Source organism: Melanerpes formicivorus, unplaced genomic scaffold, assembly GCF_026170545.1.
Source record: "Melanerpes formicivorus ecotype bairdi unplaced genomic scaffold, bMelFor1.0.p_v2 SCAF_4, whole genome shotgun sequence".
In the NCBI taxonomy this organism is placed as follows: Eukaryota; Metazoa; Chordata; class Aves; order Piciformes; family Picidae; genus Melanerpes; species Melanerpes formicivorus.
In genome coordinates this window covers 21,304,005-21,319,520 of record NW_027142356.1, presented here as the reverse complement: position 1 = coordinate 21,319,520, position 15,516 = coordinate 21,304,005, and the positions used below count along the sequence as shown (strand labels likewise).

At 38.3% G+C, this 15,516-nt stretch overlaps 1 protein-coding gene across 2 annotated transcripts in view; it reads right to left on the bottom strand.

Moving 5' to 3' along the window:
* Positions 1 to 2,735: 2,735 nt before the first annotated feature.
* The window catches only part of PDGFC (platelet derived growth factor C), a 124,686-nt gene continuing 111,905 nt past the window's right edge, over positions 2,736 to 15,516 (bottom strand). For both annotated transcript variants that reach the window (XM_068137211.1, XM_068137212.1), the window contains 3 exons: positions 11,419 to 11,626; positions 4,214 to 4,431; positions 2,736 to 3,562 (listed from right to left, as the gene is read on the bottom strand). In XM_068137211.1, coding sequence (XP_067993312.1) covers positions 3,446 to 3,562; positions 4,214 to 4,431; positions 11,419 to 11,626 — 543 coding nt within the window. In that variant the 3' untranslated portion in view covers positions 2,736 to 3,445. The remainder of the gene's footprint in view (positions 3,563 to 4,213; positions 4,432 to 11,418; positions 11,627 to 15,516) is intronic.

Sequence of the window (15,516 nt, the reverse complement as noted above, 5' to 3'; positions counted from 1 at the left end):
TCCCCGCCCAGGAGAGGCAGAAGCCCTAAAGTAAGCCCATCTGGGCTGAGGGATTCTCTCCTCATCACTGGTGAGTCCTCATGGTGCACATTACCTGACTGGGGAGGGTAAAAGGCCAGGGGAACTGGTGGCCCCCTTGTTAGGTAGGAAGAGGGTTGATGGCCACTCCAGTATCACCTGCAGGTGCTGATTGGGCATGCTTACTGGGGCTGAACTCCTCTGTGTGGTATTTTGGCTGGCTGAGGGTCTTACTCCTGGGTCTGGGAGGGGTGCAAAAATGGCGCTGATGGAGCAGGAGATGTTTAGGCAGAGTGGAGGGTGGTCCTGGCCCCTGGAAGTGCTATTTTCCCCTTAGCAAGACTAAAGCATGGCATTGTCCTCTTTTGAGAGGATGTCTATCTTTGGGGTATGTGGATAAAGCTGATCCCTTGATATGTCTTGCAATGGTGCCAGGGGAGGGTTAGATTGGACATCAGGAAACATCTCTTTGCTGCAAGAGTGGTCAGGGATTGGAACAGACTGCCCAGGGAGGTGGTGGAATCCCTATCCCTGGAGGTGTTTCAGAAACTTTGGGCTTTGTTGGTGTTGGACTGGATGATCTTAGAGGGCTTTTCCAACCCAAGCAAGACTATGATTCTGCGACTCTAAATCTAGGTGTTTTATTATTATTTTCAGCAGATCTCTAGACCAAGTCTACAGTGCTCAGGGAGGAGATGGTATGGGTGCAGCCCATCAAGTAGCAGCAAAAGCTACACACCACTAGGCAGCAGCCACAGGACAGAGAGGGCAGCAGAACTGCACTTGCCAGTCATTGCTTTGATTGGCTGCTTTCCTTCCCCAATCTTGTCCTTCAAAACAACTGAGGCTGTCCATAATCTATAAGCTAGGGAAGAGATGGAGTGCAAAAGCCCCTGGATATCTGAGGGGAGGTGGAAAAGCAAAGTCTGGGCAGTGGTAGGGCAAAGACACAGCTTCAGCATGGAGCCAAGGAGGACAAGTAGTTTAATGATGCTTGGCATAAGGATGGTAAACAGGAGGCATGGTGATTTTGGATGAGAGAGACAGTGCTGTGAAGGGAGATGTAAGGAGCAAAGCGATGAGGAGTTCAGATTGAGGCCAACAGCATGCAACTGGGGAAGAAATTTGTCCAAGAAACTGGCAAGGAAGAAAGTGAGTCAGGGTTAGAGGAAGGTAACAGAAGAAACACTTTTGACTTCTGGGAGACATTACTCCTCCACACTCTGTATGGTTCCCAAAACTCTGCATTCCTCTGCTGCCTCTGAATACCTACCCCAAAATGCATGTCATACCTTCTTCCACTGGCAAGTTTCCCAAGGGGAGGAAATCCCCTGCACTTTCTACAGCAGAACCTTCTGTAACAGAACTACACTTTTCAATTCTTCTGCTGAATTAGGATGCCAGATGTATCTCGACTTCCTTTTCAAATGCTCCCAAACAGCCCTGCAAAACACTCTTTATTCCAGTAAACCAAGTCTCTTGCATGACCACAACTTTTGCATTCTGATAAAAGGTTAATACTCTAACTGGATAATTGCATGCAATGTTTACACCAGACATTTTTCTTACTCAGTAGGAGGTTGAAGGCAGGGCAAAACAAACCAGCTAACACAGAATCAGAAGTCACCTGATAATTCAGCACAACTGATGTCAGGAAGTCATAGCAACTTGTAAGAACCTTTGTGTTTTCCTCAGAAGTAATTTTCACCTGAAGAAGTTAATTTAATGGCTTCATGTCTACTCAATTGTGAGTATTTATACAAACAGCATCACAATTCTTCTTTCCCCTTTTTGTTCTTGTGGATTTATAGCAGAGTACAATTAATAAAGCAACTGGTAACAGAAGACTTGTTTTCATAACTAACTTTCAAAATGATAAGAATATAACATTCTCTAACTTTTCCTGTATATTGAACAGACACAACCATGCAACCACACAGAAACATTCTTCCAAAATTAGCATTATTACTTTATTTGGTGATTCATTACAATCTGCAAATCCAATAGTCAAAAAAATAAACTAGGCAAAATGTTAAAGCATTTTACAAGCAAAATACTTTTCTGTTTCCTTTTCAATTTGCATAGAGTGGGATAAGTGTACTGGTTAAAGAATATAATGTACAGGAGAACAAAACCATAGTTCATCAAACTGTACTGAAGAGTGTTATGATCCTGTGAGTGAACAGTACATAAACATCTATAACTGTCAAAGGTAAACCATACACTTCAACATTAGCAAGGCTGCCTTCACATGGCTGTGATGCATCACGAAGGCTGCAAGCCACTGGGCTTCTTATGTTGTAGATCATCCTACATCAAAGAAATTAGACTTAAACAAACCAGAATGAATCTATCTATGCTCATTCTGTTTCTACCTGAATAAAGAGGAAATTTAAAAGTCAGTTTCTGAAACTGCAGTCTCTTATTTTCAGTTTTATGGAGCTAGCAAGCTTAGATCTTCATCTACACATCTCTGCTTATCATTACTACACATTCAGGTTAAAAAAAGTGTATTTTTTCTACTGTGTAGCAACAAACTGCATAGATCATACTTCTTCCACATTGTAACCACATCTCAGTTCCTCCATCTGTGTAGACCTGGCTTTAAAGTCTCATAAACTAAAAAATAATTGATCTAGGTTGTAATAAAAAAAGAATATTAAATACCTTTGGTAAAAATAGATATATTTAACAAGTTTAGAAAAGCAAATAGTTATGTTGTCAAAAGAAGAGTATAAAAATGTACACGATACAAAAATAACAAACAAACAAAGATCAGCCATAGTACTAAGAAAAACGGCGCTGTTCTTTTCAGTATCTGTTTCCTTAGCTCACGTTATTGTCCAGTCTTCTTTCTAAAAGGCAGGAACTTTACCAGAGCATATGGAAAAATCCAGTCCTTCCCACCAGCATCAGACAAATTAAGTTTAATTCAGAACAAGACAGTCTGTTTTAACCCAACTTTATACATCACAGAATGCTTCAATTTAGAGTAGAGAGGAGTAGTGGAACACAGAAAGATTTCAGATGTTTTTGACCAAGGCTAGATGTACTGGAGCTGTAGAAATGAGACAGCCAGCAGGATCAAGTCTCCATGATGTGAGCCTTCTAAGTTGGTTCTTACTCCTAAATTATAAATCCATGTATTGCCAAGGAAATTGTGGGGGGCAAAGACAATATGTATATTTTAAATCCCTCATTGATGCCTTTCTCCTGTCCTTTCATTGGGCCTCCAAACAGAGCTGTCACACAACATATAATCCCAGTTTGGCTTCTCCTCTTTTTAGAGCTCTCTGTAAATCTTGAAGACAGAAGATTCCCAAAGCAAACAACTGAGATTACAGAAGGAGATAATGCACAAGCCCCATAATAGAATCAGCCATTGATTGAATGTGCTTTGAAAGAAAATGGCACAATTAAATCACGTTTATCCTTCAGTATTGCCTTTGCACACACAGTCACACTCCTCATGGTGTTCCAAGGGTACATCTGTCAAAGATTTATGCAATCCCCGGACACCAATCCTTGGCTTCAGCTGAAGAACCTGAAAAAGAAGCAGCCAAGTATCAAGAAAACAGCAAGTGTTTCATCACACATCTAGACTATGAGCTAGATTGCAATGGAAACACAGGGGGCGACGGAAGCATATTAAAAGGAAAAAACTTTCCCCAGATAAATTTCTTTACTTATTACAGCCCTAATTATTACCTGTTTTTACCTCAAGCGCTTTACAAAATTAATTGAAATATGTTGAACAGATACTTCCACCCAAAAAGTCTTGCAGTTTCATACATCTATTTCATTTTATTTAATAGTACAGTTAACCCAAAGGAATTATCTGATAATTCTATAATAAATTTAGCCCTAGATTTATAGCAATGGAAATGGACACATGCCCATTCCTTCATAATGGTCACATCTACCAATAGAAAATGATGAACAAGCAGTGATATGTCTGAACTGCACCAGTAACCAAATACCTCAGGAATGACTTAACAGTTCCACAAAAACATCTTTCACCAAGAAAGACACTATTTTCTTCATGTAACACCTCATTAAAATGCTTTAAAAAAAATTAGTACAAGAGCAATACATAAGTTTTAAAAATATGAATACTGGTGCATTTCTGCAGTAACAAATTCCTTAATTTGCTTTCAGCATTTCCAAACATGCAAATGTAAAAAACCCCGTATACCTCATGGTATTTTTTGGTGACTTTTGTTGGTACACATTGGCACTCATTGCAGCTCTGATGACAACAGGCACAGTTGCCACCACAACGTTTAACCAGAAGACACAATGGCCAGAAGATGGTGTCAGTTCGCTTCAGCTCCTCCCTTAGCGACACTGAGAAGTTGCGAGGAGTACAACTATACAGCCGCACTTCTTCCTTTAGGAGGTTGAGATCCACCACTGCAAAGAGACAAACTGGTGACTTTCCCATTCATAATCCAATTCATTGGTGGTAAACCAACGTCAGCAGTGCAGAACCCATGAGCAGAGATCATTTTTATGTAGGTGGTAGAGGTCCAGCACACAAGCATAGTAGTGCAGTTATATGAATACCATGGAGCCTAAAAGGAATGATCGTTTTATAGAAATAGTCACCAATTATTTTGTATCTGGCACAGCTGGTTCAAATCAACAGAGCAAGTTTTGGCTAATACGTATCAATGTTTTAGCAAATCCTACTGCAGTTCTCTTTGTTCCCCCTCAGACTCTTGAACACTGCTAGAGAACTAATACAGCACTCTATGATAAATTTTGATTGAATAAACACACACAGCAATTAAGAATCCTGAAAACATCCAAATGTATTTTTAATTCATTTGGATAAAGCATTCAAACTTCTTCCCTGCTACAATTTCAATAATTTCTTCTCTGTGAGGGTGATGCAAGTGTAAGAAAAAATCAGACTATTTACATCTAAGGGGAACTGACTTCTGCGTGTTAAGAACTTCAAGAAGTTATGTCATGATCTGTGAATACTGTATAGACAAATAAGCACATCTTGTTATGTAACTATTAGCACACTCTGTTTTTCACCTTCTACATTATAGCAGCATATATCAAGTTCTGTAGCTCTCTAAGTTTCATTTTCACTTGATGTGTCTTAAATATTAAATAATTCTCCCTGGAAGCATGTAACTTGTAGTGCAATTTAAAGATATTCATATTTGACATCGGTTTCCCTATAAACTGGTTCCATTGTGTCATGCTGAAGTTTCCCTGTGCCATTGGTTCAACAACAAGCTCATGAAAAGATCTAAAAGAGGGCAAGCTTCTTTAGGTTGACCTTAGCCACCTAGACGAGAAATAACAGGCAGGTTTTGGATATCTCCATAGAGGAAGACTCCACAACCCCTCTGGGCAGCCTGTTCCAGTGCTCTGTCACCCTCACAGTGAAAGCATTTCCTTGTGTTTCCATGGAACTTCCTATGCCTCAGCTTCCACCCTCTGCCCCTTGTCCTGTCGTTGGGCATTGGCAAGGAGAGCCTGACTCCCTCCTCTTGGCATTCACCCTTTACATATTTATAAACATTAATGCAGCCACCCCTTTAGTCTCCTCTTCTCCAAACTAAAGAGACCTAGCTTCCTCAGTCTCTCCTCATAAGGAAGAGGTTCCACTCCATCATTTTTGTGACTCTGTGCTGGACTTTTCAAGAAGTTCCCTGTCCTTCTTGAACTGAGGGGCCCAGAACTGGACACAATATTCCAGATGCAGACTCATCAGGGCAGAGCAGAGGGGCAGGAGAAACTCTCTCAACCTACTAACCACACCCCTTGTAATACACAATTACAGAATGGAATTTGGCTTCTTGGCCATAAGAGCACATTGCCAGCACACGGTCACCCTTCCATCCACTATGACCCCCAGGTTCATTTCCCTTTCACTGCTCTCCAGCAGCTCAGTTCCCAACCTATACTGATACATAAGGTTGTTCCTTCCCAGGTGCAAGATTCCACACTTGCCCTTGTGCTCAATCCCATTAAATTTTCCCAGCCCAATTCTCCAGCCTAAGTCTCGCTGAATGGCACCACAACCTTGCAGTGTCAGCCACTCTACCCAGTTTGGTGTTATCAGCAAACTTGCTGACAGTGCACCCTGTGCCCTCATCCAGGTCATTAATGAATACATTGATTAGTACTGGTCCCAGTACCAACCCCTGAGGGACTCCCATTAGATACAGACCTTCAACTAGACTCTGTCACATTGACCACAACTCTCTTCCTTCTTTCCTTCAACCAGTTCTCAATCCACCTCACTACCTGATCATCTAGACCGCACTTCCTCCATTTAGATGCCAGGATGCTGTAGGATACAGTGTCAAATGCTTTACTGAAATAATAATAAAAAAAAGAGAACCACATCCACTGCTCTACCATCACCTATCCATCTCGTTATGTCCTCATAAAAGCCTAGCAGGTTGGTCAAACATGACTTCCCCTTGGTAAAACCATGTATATCACCATCTGGGATCTTTTGTCTGAATTATTTCTCTCCAAACCTACTGCCATTAAGGAATGTCTAAGTGAGAGGCAGCCCATCTGGTAAAAACCAAACCAGAACACAAAAGCACCACCATGAAAACAACTAATAAAGTAAACCCCATGATAATATGGCTACTGAGATGACTGAACAAAGCAGCAAAGACCTTTGAGCTAAATCAAGAAGAAAACAGGGGAAAATATTGCTATTCATATTATTTGAAAAATACTATATAGCTTTGCTGGCAGTTTGTAAATAAAAATAAGCAAAATAAAGTTAAAATATGTTCCTGATCTGAATCACACTCTTTTTCCCCTCTCTTCTAACTATGTAAAGAGTCTCTAGAGGTCACCAAGAACTTCAGCCTATCAAGGCAAAAAAATACCTCTCAATTCTATTTAAATATGTGAGAAATAAAGAGAAAATGAAATAAGATAAAATAATAGGGTAATACAGAAAATTTAAATATTATAATAGTTTATAAATAATATAGATAATATAGTAATAAAGAGAATTTAGAACCTACATTTCTCTAGTACTGTACTAGGAGCAAATCTTTGGGCAGCAATTTAATTTCATGTGTTTTCAAACACTTCTTTTGCAGACTATATCCATATACTGGCATCCATAATTAAGGGTTTATTGTGAAAGGTCAGTTAAACACACTGAAGCCTTTTCTCTGCTTGCACTTAGAGTGAGTGCCAAGCTGGGGCACTTCATTCCATCACTATCAGGTTAACATAGGCTCCTAAATAAACAATCCAATCTTTAAAAGCAAGGAGTGTGTAACAACTCCAATAAAGTTACTGATAGGATGCCTGCCTGCCTCCCACACTCCAAGAGCATTCCTTGGAGAAAGCTGAGAAGGTAGCAGAGGAAAAGAAAGACACAACTTCCAGGGGGGAGATTCACTGTGAGAAATTAGAAATGATTTAGGCTCTTCTGATCAGCTAATAGCTGTAGGCTGAGTCATTTAGAGGGTGGACATATCTACCTCCATTAATCAAGGACTGTGGACAGGAATAGAGTACTTCTTTCTTCTGTTATGTTTTCAAACAGTATAATAAGATAACTGTCTGAAAGAGGATAAAATACCTAAAGCATGAGAAAATTGCTATTTCTGCTAATACTTTCTACCGGTGGGTTTTTACAGAGGCTGACATGTTTGGTACAACAATAGTTTGAGAAGCTAAATCCACAATTCATATGCACAATTCATAATACATCTGCTGCTCAGTCCTTCACCATGAGAAATGGAAAACAGAGACTGAGCACTGATGATGCTTCCAGCAAGCCCAAACAGTGGGAGAGAGATACCTCTGTAGCATTGTGCTTCTCTGATACTTCCTGCCTACTGGCAGCAATAGATGAATGCATCTATTTCCCAGTCTAGCTGCAGTTATATCACAGAGAAAAGGGCAATGAGCAGCAAGTGTATCTTATCAGATTTAAAAAAAATTGAACTGAACCCCTTAGACCTACAGGATTAAATTTTTAAAAGTTCTGTGGAAGAACATGCAGTTTACTAATAACAAACAGCTTTCAGTATGCATTCTGTTACAACAGGCTTCAGGAGAGATGAAAAATGTCTTGTTTGGTTTCTATGCTTTACACTGTACTAAGGTATATGGCTATTATACCTCACAATGAACTCTTGCCCTACCTCATGTAATTCAATTTCATTAAAAAGTCTGTGGTAAATTTATCTAGTGCTTATTTAATCACTTCTTTGAAGTATGTGAATGAAGCTGTTATTTTTCCAAAGAGTATCTGTCTGTCCAAAATTTATTTTAACACACTGTGGGCATGAAGCTAGATGAGAGAATGTATATATTCCCTTAAAAGTGTTTACTTAACCACAATAAAAGGTTATGTGGATTTCCCAAGTGCACTGAGTTGCAGTACCTGTTATAATGTGAACATTTAAACACTCCTTCAACTTGGCTTCCACTCATGTATCATGTTTGACACAACAGTCAAAGTTCTTTTGTCTAGCACTAGCTCATGACGAATGGAAGGCCCTGCAACAGCCCATGAATGCAAAACACTAAAATAAAAAGAGGAGAAAGGTACAAAAGGAGAAAGAAATGTAGATGCAAGTGGGTCTATAGTAAAGTCTATTTCAATAGTGTTCCTTCACTGGCACATTCAACTGAAGTAATCCATGTTCACACCAGCCTGGAAATAAGTGTTCTGCAACAGGCAATCCAACTGTCTGGAAACTTCTGGGACATGTATGGAATACTATGGGGAATCTTCTTTCCAAAATATTTTTCCAGCTGGATGCTGCTTTCAAAGTCAACAAAACAAATTCTGGTTGTGGCACTTGTGTGTCTGCACAGATAGCAGCGCTATCATTTTCATTCCTGCTGTATGGAAAAGGGTCTACTAAGGCCTATGGTTGGACTGTGGCGACTCTTAAGCAGACTTCAGAATATCAGGTAATGATTAGGTACAGATTTCTGTGAGAAGTGATGGAGTAATTTTTTTTTACACAGGAAAAAATATTTTATATTTAAGCATGTTGAATATTATAAAAGAATTTAGGACTATATTTAGACATCAAAGCCTCTGAACGTAGTGTTTCTTCTTTCCGAGCTATAAGTTTTTGGAAGCATTTTATCCAGAGAAAACATCAGACACTGAAGTTCTCTGGAATTTAGGTTGTCTAAATATAGTCTTTTTCATATGAATTATTAAGTAGGAGTAAAGGACAATAGTCTTCTCTATATAAAGTAACATACACTTTTTATTACATTTTCAGTTAATCTAGATGTAAACTGATGTTGGCCTATGAAAGCAGGACAGTAATTCAGCTTTTACACTGAAATACTGCAAAAACACAATTGATGTAACGATAGAATCAAAGAGTTTGAAAAACCCAATTGTTTTAGGGCATGCACTTCTCCCAAACATTTCTTTAAAAGGTTGTTAAATACAGCAAACATGCTACTAGAAGGATTTGTTTTTTAAAAAGTAAAAGAAAGAAAACCTAACCACTAACTAAAATAGTTTGCTTTCCCTATCTATTGAATAGACCTAACAGTTAATACTATGTCATCTCAAATGGACATATTTTCTACCTCAGACTATTACATTACACACTCAGTAATGCAGTCTGAGGGTGGTCTCTTATAATATAAATGTGGCAATACTGTAATATATTTATTCAGTGGGAAAAAAAAAAATCATCTATTTCAGACTCTAATTAGAAGTCTCTAAAAGATTTACTCATAGTTTCATTCTAAAGCACATCTTTCAAGGAGTTGTTTTTGTCTATACAGATGTTATCCAACACCTACATTTTAGTTTAAGTAGGGTTTCACAAGTAACATTTTATTTTCTCCCACTTACTCCATGCTTATGGAATACATTTGGCAAATAATGGATTTCTTTAATTATCAATGTGTCAAATGAGTATATGAAAGGCACAGTACATCCCTGAAAGCTTTTAAAGAGATTTCCTCCTCTAACTCCTTATTGAATTGCTGTATGCATAGCTGTAGCAATACAGGTAAGGCTGCTTTTAGGCTCTGATCAGAAAACTAGCTGTCAAAAAACTTTAATTTGAACTATGGATGATTTTACTTCCTTCCTTTTCTTGCTGATCAGATGATAAACTGTTTTGTCAGAGGGGTTTATTCATTTATGCTCATGTATTTTCATTTTCATGCTGCATAGTGGGCAATAAAGAAAGCCATTGCCTGCATGCTATCCATCCACAAGGAATCCATAAACATGCTGCTGGTGGGCAGCATTTGGATGATATGTGGTGGAAAATTTGTAAATGTCAAATGTAGATAGGAGAAAATGACTTGCTGAACAAGAAATAGCCCCACAAGTCTGAAACACATCATCTGCTTTACATCTGATTAAACTGACAATTGTATGATAAAACTGGACATGGACACAGGGATTTTGTGAAGTAATATGAAAGAAAAACGTTTCAGCAATTGCTCTCAGTTCATATGATGCAGAGACTGGAAGAGTTCTAGAGAACTGGCATGATAAAGTAAGTCTAAGAAATTACCTGACCCAAACAAAAAATGGCTTTGCTTTCCTTAATAAAAGAAACCCAGAAAGTTAGACCATGTCATTCAGCCAAGATGCCCTTCTACTTTTTTGGGAATAAATATCTCCAAGGTTCAGAAAACCACCCCATCTGCTTCTGAATTGTTTTTCTGTTGTTTGAGTTTTTTCCCTTTGTACTTTATCCTTCTAAGTTCCTTTAACTTTTGAGTTTAGTTATTGTCCTTTACAGGTAATACCCTGGTGAGGCCCCACCTAGAATACTGCATCCAGTTCTCGGCTCCCCAGTTCAAGAGGAACAGGAATCTACTTGAGAGAGAGCAACAGAGGGCTAAAAGGATGATAAAGGGACTGGAGCACGTACCTTATGAGGGAAGGCTGAGAGTCCTGGGGCTTTTTTCGGTCTGGAGAAGACTGAGAGGGGACCTAATAAATCATATAAATATACGAGGGCTGGGTGTCAGGAAGGAAGGGATAGCCTTTTCTCACTTGTGCTCTGTGATAGGACAAAGGGCAATGGATGTAAACTATGACATAGGAAGTTCTGCCTCACCATAAGGAAGAACTTCTTTACTGTAAGGGTCACAGAGCACTGGAAGAAGCTCCCCAGAGAAGCTGTGGAGTCTCCTTCTCTGGAGACTTTCAAGACCTGTCTAGATGTGCTCCTGTGCAACCTACACTAGATTCTATGGTCCTGTTCTAGCAGGGGGGCTGGACTTGAAGATTTCCAGAGGTCCCTTCCAACCCCTAACATCCTGTGATCCTGTGAGTATGGCTAACAAAACAAAAATTCAAAGTGAAGAATGCTCTTAGTCACTGTTTTCTTTGTTAAGCAAACATACCCATAGAAAGCTGCAAGGCCAGACAGAAGAGTAATTTACCTCTTGATTTCCTCCCATGTATGTATGCTTTTCCAAGAAGCTGCCACGTTGGCCTGTACAGATCTTCCAAATCCAGTTGCCACCGATCTGGTTCAAGGTACCGGATAAGTTCTTCCACAGTGCTGAACCCAGCAACAGCATTGTTTAATACGTCTAATGGCAAAGCTGATGGGGGTAGCAATGATGGGCTAGGTGCTTCTGTGTGGTGCTGCAACCAAAGCCAAGAGAAGAGTACCAGTCAGAGGGTTAATGGATCTGCTGTGATGAAGTACTTTATGAGGTTACATAGCTGGAAAAGTTTGTAAGGGGCCAGCTTGTTTCCAAAGTGCAGTTTAACTCATAAGACTAATGACAAGAGTAAAAATAAAAATCTAACAATTCTTTGGTAACAATTGTAAACAAATTTCCACTAGACAGCTTTCCCACTTCTTACATTCCTAGTCTTGGAAACAACATCCCATCATACCTGTCCTTCAAAGCAGCTCACTGGGTGACAGACAATCTTTTATAAATAGAACAAAGAGTGATTTGAAAATATGGTCCCATTACAGGTAATTTCTGCAATGCTCTAGAAACCTGCAGAAACACACACTTCATATCCTGCCTTTCCTCTGAAACTTAGCTGCAATCTTTGTCGTGTTGTTTTTCAATGTAAAATATGAATGTACCCTCATACAGAGATAGCTCTTGTCTACAGACAGAAAAAAAACACCAGTTGTGTTTCATACAGCACTAAGAATTCTGTTTCTGATTAAACAACAGTGAACAGAGTAACAACATCTAGCATTACTATAAGCATTTCCCTCTTAAGAAGGAAAAAAAAAACCCACACCAGTTTTGTGAAGGTATCGGTAGTATTTCAATGATGAAATTGCGTACTGCAAAACTGTACTGCATACTTTCCTGCAGCACAAATCTCACCGACTAACTCACTGGGTCACGGATTTTCAGTCACAAGCAATTCAAGCAAAGAGGGACTTCTAGTTTTGCTCACTCTAAAATTTTATTTTAAATTATGCATTGGTTTGTATTTTCAAAATAGAAAAAAAAAGGCAGGAAGGGCAACCTAGCAGGAAGCTGCTGCTGCACCACAAGTTTCTTTAGGCTTTTATATAGGCAGACATTACTGAAGAAGTTATGTCTACAGTAGAGCATGGACGATTTAAGAAGGATGAAAAAGATTTGAAAATAATGACAACTTATTGGAATAGGAAGGACAAGAATTCTTGACCTTAAATGAGTAGTGGTACATGCATCATTGCTCTCAAGTGTAGTCCCTCTAAGACTTAGGGAAAATTTATTCACTGTAAGTACAGTCAGGTTTTGTGAAAGGCTGCCCAGAGAGCCTGCACGGTATCCGTCACTGGAGGCATTCAGTATTGACTGGGTAAATCCTGAGCAATGGTCTGACTTCAGAACTGACCTTACCTGTGCAGAAGGTTAAACTAGACCAGGTCTGAGGTCCTTTGCTCAATTTTCCTGTAACAAACCTACAATTCAATACTAACAATGAAGGACCGAATGTTCCTCCAGTAAGTAAACTAACATGCTGCTTGTTCCTTCCCTGTGCAGTGCTTGTTCATACTGAACAGTATTTTTATATATATATATTTATATTTATTAACATGTATATTTACATTTAAAAATTCTTATGCCTCGTGTAAAAATTGCACTCTCAGTATTCTATAGTCAGCACACTGTACATATTGCAACATGTGAATCTAAACTATCGGATGAATTGTATTGATTTGCCTTTTAAAAAGAATCAAATTGTTGAGAAAGGTAACAGCTATGCAGAAAAAAATAATTCTTTAATAAAATAATCCATACAACACTATGTGCCAAACAGCATTTTCCTAAAATACATATGCCTATAATAGCTGCATTTCATACCATCAATTATATTTTACTTTCTGTGCTCTCAATTCTATTAAATAACCATTTTTGGTTTCAGCTAAATGTGTAGTTGAAGGAATAGCAAATGAATGTAACCACCAAAGCCTTCCTATTTTTTGCTTCAAGGATTTTTCTCTCTCCATCATCAAGGAATGCAGTCACTAGAATGGTTACACTGCTTTTTAACTGTGAGCCTTGCAAAGATAACACAAAACATCTAGTGTGCTGGTATTCACTTCACCATATTTTTGATCTTGCTAATCTAGCAGTTTCCAATAGAGGGAGTGAAGTAGCTGTTTTCTATTTTGGATAACTGTGAATTTCAAGAAGTTGAAATATTTCTTTCCTTTTCTTCATTGCCCATACTAAAAATAAGAACATGTTGACCCATCTATTAAGTTATGATAATAAATCAACAGATTCTGGTCTATAATTTAAATATTTGCTCTTAACAAAACATACTACTCAGCAAGTTTCAAAATAGTGCTGTGACACTGCAATTCAGATGGGGAAAAAAAAAAGGGGGGGGGGGGGAAGGAATTTTTCTTCCTGTTCTTCTCCGTGATGATGTATTTGTAACAGCCATATTCTCTGGTATGAAGATGTAGGGTTTTGCTAAGGTGAAAAACAAATTAAGGATCAAATGGTAGAACTAGTACTTGAAGGGAAAGAAAAAAAATCTAGTCTGTTTCCAGATGAAGAATTTATTTTGGTGTCTCACTTCTACCGGGAATTTTTGGTGCCAATGAATAGATGGATCCCAGATGAAAATCCATTGGTCTAGAATCTATTTCCACATTTACAACTGAAAACGTGCATGCTTACCAGTACACACGTCGGAACTAAGCCACCAATTTATGGCCTTCTGGATTCAGTAAGCCTGAGCTAAAATGTTATGAGAATATGGTGAATCACTGAGCTTAACAGTTACACAATTAAAGTTGTCATCACTTTCTAATCATTCTTACAGCAAAGCAAAACAAAGTAATTGAAACAGAAAATTGCACAACTTTGAAGAGGAATGTTTCAGAATAGAGTTGTTAAAATCTCCAGATTAAGAAAGATTTTCCCTATGATCGCTTCATTTAGTCAATTTAAATGTACCAAAGAGTAAAATAACTGATATCACAAACCTATAAATGCTATAATTTATTTATAAAACATTAACATTAATGAAACCTCAATTCAATGCATTGCTTAATATAAATGGTAATTTAAACTATACTTTGCTTCTACTTGCTAAAAACTACTAATTTTCTAATTTAAACTTTTTAGGCAGAATGTCTAGCACAGCGTAAATGGTAGTCCTTTAACTAAAATTCTATCCTGGAATTTTACAGAATTCAGAATTTCACACAGCTTTCTTGAGGTGTTTGGGGTTTTTTGGTGTTCTGTAGACAATGCTTACACCTGCAGTAACAGAAGAAATTACTTAATGCAAGAATCTAAAACTCAGGTTCATTGATGGGACAAGTTTTAGAACAAACAGATACAAAACTTCAGGATAACTCTGAAAGGCAGCATCACAGTTACAATTTCAAAATAATAAAATTACTTCTATTCATTACTTCTATCATAATTCATTACTTCTATTATAATTCATTACTTCTATTATAATTCCTCCCAATTAAATAATCTCTAGAATTTAATCTACATATCTCTTGCCGTTACTTATCTGACCTTTCCAAGCAAGCTACTCTCTATGTAGTGCTACCTACTCAGTAGGTCTCGAAGATGTAATTTCAATGCAGAATTGTGGTGTAGAAGACTCACAAGGGGAACCACCAAAAAGCTCTACCTGGTTTACTGCACAATAATATTGATGGAGACAATTAAAACAATGTTACAATGAAGCAGCTGTCTGTCATCACAGACATCATACTCCACAGAATGATATATGGTATGATACAATACAATGTCTCCCCTATCAGGTCAGCTATCACTTAATCAACCTCTAATATAACAGATATATCTTTATGACAGGAGAGAGAACCCAAGACAGCAGAGAGTTGCTTAGGTATAGTAGCTATCCAAACTAACTTTCCTGATGGAGAACACTTACTGGGAAGTGATGTTCTCCAAGCTTTTCTACAATAAATACTAATTCCCAGTAAATACTTCCGTCACAGCAACACATTCTCGATTAAGACCACTGTTTTAGGCTTCAGACTGCTTTTTTTTTCCCCCTCAGCATGAACAACT